Here is a 5751-nt window from a genome sequence, read left to right on the forward strand (position 1 = left end):
AGGTTTAAAACTGCACAAGCCAGTGCTTTTCACTGTACAACACGGGTACACCAAAGGACAACACATCTATTTTTATTTATCTATTTATTATTCAGGTGTCGTCAGGTTTAACCCATCTAGTGTTACATTTGTATGTATTTACTATACCTTTTGTTAGGCTATATGTTGCTCACATCACATTATCAGGTAATTCCAAACACTCTAACAAACCATCTTACCACTTTTTAGATCCAGGGCTTGTCTTCTTTCAGATGAAACTGGTTGTTAGTTTTGGTTTGTTGTTTTGAAAGCAGGAAAAACATTATATATGTATATGTAGCAGTATCTTCGTTCCATATATAATTCAAAATATAGCAAAAATAGAATTTTTCATGAGCTACATGTCTGTCACACACACCCAAAAAGACAAAGGTGCAGGAAGAATAAAAGTTTTATAAACAAAGTAGTAGCTTACAACAAGATGATTTACAGTAGCAGAATTCATATATGCATACATGCAAATGTGGAATACACATCCATGAATGTAAAGATATGTAGTTTAAATTCTGAGTTTAACACTTTCCCAGAGCATTGTTTTTGAACGTAGCAGTCCATAGAAAGAGCTGAAAGTTAGAGTTCTTTTTCTAACTTCGCTCGGTGTTTCACTATGGGAATCGCCTCAGCGTGACCAACTACGGAAGCTCCAATGACACCACGTCTGTCTATGACAGACCTGTCGAGCCGTGCTCAGGGCTCCGCCCCCTCGTACTAACACGGCCGACCAGCTCCTCCTAACTCATTCTCGCTTTCTTCCCGTGAGAAACTACTTTGAGCTCCCTCAGCGCATCCAGGCTAACTTGATTAGCTGCTTAACAGTTCTCAGGCGTCCCGTGTAGGAGTACGTCGCTGAACGCAGTTTTTCCGGTTCCAGTTTGGATCGTGCTGAGTAAGTCCTTCGAAAGAAGCGTACTTAGAGTTGCACTGTGGAACAGCAACCGCGTCAGGCGAGCTGTCCCAGCGGTTCCTGGTTTTAGTTAGCGAGGTAGCCGACGTTGTGTGACTCGGGCTAACGCGTTACGGCGAGCTGTTCGTTCAGTGTCCGGCTAGCATTAACTTGATAGCAGGCCACGAACCACATTAGCGTCTCACTAGCATTAGCTTGTTGGTCGACGTAGGGTTCGGTTAGCATTAAGTTGCTAACGATATTGGCTAGCGGAGTGCAGCTAACGTGTCACGACGAGCTGACTCCCGCCGCGACTAGATCGGATTTAACACCCGCTGCTAGTCCTAGCTACTTACGGGCTAACGTGTCGAGACGAGCCTGGTGTAGCCTAGTCTCACCCCTTTCCGCTAACCATGTCTACGGCTCCTACTCCCGCCAAAAGGTCGGAGCCGAAGGCTAAAGAGGCTGCATCCCGCCCGTTCCCCGCATCATGCGGTGCCACCATCTCGGGCAGGGACCCTCATCCAATGTGCATCGTCTGTATGGGTGCCAAGCATGCTCAGGCTTCACTGGCGGACCCTCAGGGATGCCCACACTGTGCTTTGATGCCAGAGAAAGTCCTGGAAAGGAGGCTGAGAGTAGCAGTAACGAACAGTCAGGACCCCTGCCTGTCGGCTGCTACTGCTGCGAGCGATATCCGTCATCCGCGAGCCTCCACAAGCTGGGCGGACATGATGGAAGAAGAGTCCCCGCTCATGCCCCCATCGTTCGAGGACCTCCTCGATCAAAACGTGGGCAAGCCGGGTGGCGAGGACGCGGAGGGCGATGCCGACTCCGACCTCCTCGACCTGGAGGACATGGATGAGGAACAGGAGGATGACTCTACCTTTCCTCCCCAGCAGTCCAGGCCACCGAGTGGGGCTGAAGTTGCACCCCTGGTGGACAGCAATTTGTACGAGGTCTGTAAACGGGCTGCTGCCAAGCTAGGCATCCCATGGCCAGCCGCCCAGGATGCCGAAGGGGCAGAACGTGACTTGTATGACGGCAAGAGGCTCCCACCAGCCTTGCCGCCATCAAAGCAGCTTCTGCCAGCAGTCCCAGCCTGCATGAAAGAAATGAGTCGCTATTGGTCAAGCCCTTTTAAAAGCAAGCTTCCGACCAAGGGCTGCTCTAAGCTTGAGATCCAGGGGATGGGTGAACTGGGGCTGACTGAACCCCCAGCAGTGGAGCCTTCAGTGGCGTATCACCTTCACCCTAACCGCAGGGCAATCTCAGCTTCTTCTAGCATTTCTTTGCCCAACAAGATAGATCGCCTCACGGCATCTATTTATCAAAGGACATACAAATATGCTGCACAGTCAGTGTGCTCGCTTAATGCAGTCACACTGCTATCAGCATATCAGGCAGAAATTCTGGAAGACATGGGCCGTCAGCTTGACTCGGGTTCCCCGAACCCAGCCCTCTGGGATGAAATCTGCGTGGTTAATGATCTCATTCTTCGCTCCTCCAGGGGAGCAGTCCAAGGGTGTGGTTGCGTTATGGGCCTTGCAGTCTCGGGTGAGAGAGCCTTGTGGCTAAACCTGTCAGGCCTGGGTGATGCTCAGAAGGCTGAGGTCATGGATGCAGCCTATGACCCAACCAAGGGTCTCTTTGGCCCAGCCCTGGAGAGAATGAGAGAAACAAGCACCCGCAGAAAGCAGGAGGGTGAAGCATTCAATCTCTGCTTACCCAGAAAACCTAACTCTCAGCCCCAGCAGGTGCCAAGAGCTGGCTTTGCAGCAACAGCAGCAGCTGCGAGAGGGAGACAGAGTGGGGTCAGAATGCAGAGAGGAGCAGGAGGCCAGCAGGGTGCCCACCAGGCCAAGGTAGAGAACCGAAGACCTTGGGGCAAGCATTCCTTTGCAGCAGTTGCTGCAAAGAACAAGCCGTCACACCCCGGAGAGGGGAAAAAGAAGCGGTCAGCCTAGCACACCTGCAGCATTCTGTGTCACCCCTCTTTTCTTCCCCAAAGAGAAGGAAGGTGTTAGAAGGGGTAACCAAATCACTCCAAAGTTCAGGGTCTCCGGAAGTTTCCAGTTCACCAGGAGCACCCTCTCAGTCTCCTCCTCCAGTTCAGGGAGGACAGACTTGTGGACAAATGGCGCAGTGTCACCAAACACTTCTAAACACTGTCTGTGTCACCAAGCACTGCCCAGAGTCACCAGACACTTCACTGTGGTTTGGGGGTAACAAAAGAAATAAAACGTGCATCTCTGCAGCCAGGCAGTTTGCCAAGGGCAGAATGTCCCCCCAGTTTCAAAATAAAAACAAAAGAAAATCACTGCAATTTGTCTTTGTTCCCAGCGGGGGGAGCTCACGCTCTTCCCGAGGGGGAGAGCCCCAACTCCTTCCGGGAGACAGGGGTGACGTCACGCTACCGCTTCTTCAGAGGCCCACTCGCAGCGCGGCTGGAGCGGTGGCGCGCATGCGCAGTTCATCCCTGGGTCTTGTCAACCATTTCCCATGGTTACAGACTACAGTTTGCGGCAAAACCACCGAGATTCGGCGGAGTGTTAGCTTCTGTGGCCAGTCGCGATTCAGCGAATGTGCTGGAGGAGGAAATATCCTCCCTGTTACACAAACAGGCGATCGGAGCGGTTCCGAGCGAAGAAGCTCAGCAGGGCTTTTACTCCCGCTATTTCCTCATCCCGAAAAAGGACGGAACGTCGCTCCGTCCTATTCTGGATCTGCGTGTGTTAAACCAGCATTTGAGAAAGTACACGTTCAGAATGCTCACACACAAGACGCTTTGTCGCTCAATTCACACAGGCGATTGGTTTGTTACAATCGACCTATCAGACGCATATTTTCACATCGCCATTTATCCTCCACACAGGAAATATCTCAGGTTCGCTTATCAGAGCGTAGCGTACGAGTTTCAAACTATCCCATTCGGGCTATCCTTAGCTCCGAGGGTGTTCAGCAAATGTGTGGAGGCAGCGCTGTCTCCGTTAAGGAACAGCGGCATCAGAATATTTTCTTACATAGACGATTATCTAATATGCTCACGATCGCGCGAGCAGGCGATCAAAGACTCCGAGGTGGTGGTGAATCACCTCACGGAGCTTGGGTTCACTATCAACCTGGAAAAGAGCCACTTGGAACCCGTACAGTTTACAGAGTATCTGGGGCTCAGAATAGACTCCATCTCTTATCGTATCGCACTTTCAGAGCGGAGGATCGCATCCTTCACTCACTGTCTTTCCCGTTTTCAGCTGGGGAAAGTCATGCGGTTCCGACTCTGTCTCCGCCTCCTCGGCCTCATGGCCTCGGTGATATCGGTGGTACACTTGGGGCTGCTTATGATGAGAGATTTTCAGCGGTGGGTCGCTTCTCTGCAGCTGTGCCCTCGCCGACATCTCAGTCGTGGTGTAAAAATAACGCAGCCGTGTATTGCGGCTCTCCGGCCCTGGAGGAGCCCGACAGCTCTCGCGGCGGGGGTACCGCTCGGGGCAGTATCATCCAGGGTGACGCTGACCACAGATGCATCCCTGTCAGGTTGGGGTGCAACTATGATGGGCAGAGCAGTGAATGGCGTTTGGTCACAGAGACTCACTCTGAATCACATAAATGTGCTGGAGCTCCGCGCGGTGCTCCTAGCCTTACGGCATTTTCTGCCGTATCTCCGGGGTCAACATGTTTTAGTGAAAACAGACAACTCCACTGTAGTTGCTTATATCAACCGCCAGGGCGGCACCCGTTCCCGGCAGCTACACAGGTTAGCCAGGGAAATAATTATGTGGAGCAGCACTCGGCTCCTCTCCCTTCGGGCAACTCACGTGCCAGGAATTCTGAACAGGGGGGCGGACCTCCTGTCCAGAGGAAATCCACTGTTCGGAGAATGGAGGCTTCACCCACAGGTGGTGGAGCAGATTTGGCAGAGATACGGCCGGGCTGCCGTAGATCTCTTCACCTCGCAAGAAAACACACAGTGCCCCCTGTTTTTCTCCCTGTCAGACGCACACGCGCCACTGGGCGTGGATGCGCTGGCCCATCCTTGGCCAAAAACTCTGCTGTATGCTTTCCCTCCCCTCAGCCTGATCTCCCCAACACTGATCAGAGTGAGGGATCAGGGGCTATCTCTGATTTTAATAGCTCCACGGTGGCCATCCAAACACTGGATAGCAGAAATCATCCAGCTTCTGGTGGACGAGCCATGGCCACTCCCCATCCGCAGGGACCTTCTGTCTCAGGCGCGGGGGGAGATATACCATCCCCATCCAGACCAGGTTGCTCTCTGGGCCTGGCCCGTGAAAGGTGGAATTTGAAGGCAGCAGGCATGCCTCCGAAGGTTATTGAAACCATTCAGAATGCCAGAGCCTCCTCCACCCGTTCCATTTACAGCAGTAAATGGCGTGTTTTTGAGGAGTGGTGCCATGAAAAGCAGATTATCCCTTTTCAGTGTTCAGTGGTGGAGCTGTTGTGTTTTCTTCAAGACTTGCTGGACAAAAGGAAAGCTTTTTCCACTATAAAGGTCTATTTAGCAGCTATTTCAGCCTGCCACGTGGGGTTTGGTGATAAACCTGCTGGGCAGCACCCCCTTGTAGGTCGCTTCATGAGAGGAGCGCGTCGAACGCTCCCAGTTTCTAGACCACTGGTCCCTTTATGGGATCTGTCAGTCGTTTTAGACGCCCTCTCCCACCACCCCTTTGAGCCTATTGGGGCAGTGGGGTTGAAGTTTCTCTCTCTTAAAACCACTCTGCTGTTGGCTCTAACCACAGCCAAGCGAGTTAGTGAATTACAGGCTCTGTCTATTCACCCCTCTTGTCTACAGTTGGCCCCGGGACTCA

General features: G+C 52.2%; 1 protein-coding gene across 1 annotated transcript; it reads left to right on the forward strand.

Annotated features, from left to right (window-relative positions):
- Positions 1 to 1335: 1335 nt before the first annotated feature.
- LOC146653537 (uncharacterized) lies at positions 1336 to 5297 on the forward strand. Its single transcript, XM_085380626.1, has 2 exons — positions 1336 to 2879; positions 3108 to 5297. Exons 1-2 carry the CDS (start codon positions 1336 to 1338, stop codon positions 5227 to 5229), a joined length of 3666 nt encoding a protein of 1221 aa, XP_085236752.1. The 3' UTR covers positions 5230 to 5297.
- Positions 5298 to 5751: the final 454 nt, after the last annotated feature.

This window comes from Rhamphochromis longiceps, linkage group LG14 (genome assembly GCF_057381845.1).
Source record: "Rhamphochromis longiceps isolate RC_006_pf linkage group LG14, R_longiceps_female_GT1.1, whole genome shotgun sequence".
NCBI lineage: Eukaryota > Metazoa > Chordata > Actinopteri > Cichliformes > Cichlidae > Rhamphochromis > Rhamphochromis longiceps.

Bases quoted from the DNA above. Each gene is read 5' to 3' on its own strand.
- LOC146653537 (XM_085380626.1), top strand. From the start codon at position 1,336: ATGTCTACGGCTCCTACTCCCGCCAAAAGGTCGGAGCCGAAGGCTAAA. The intron at 2,880-3,107 runs GTCAGCCTAGCA...TGTGTCACCAAG, and splicing joins GGAGAGGGGAAAAAGAAGCG to CACTGCCCAGAGTCACCAGA.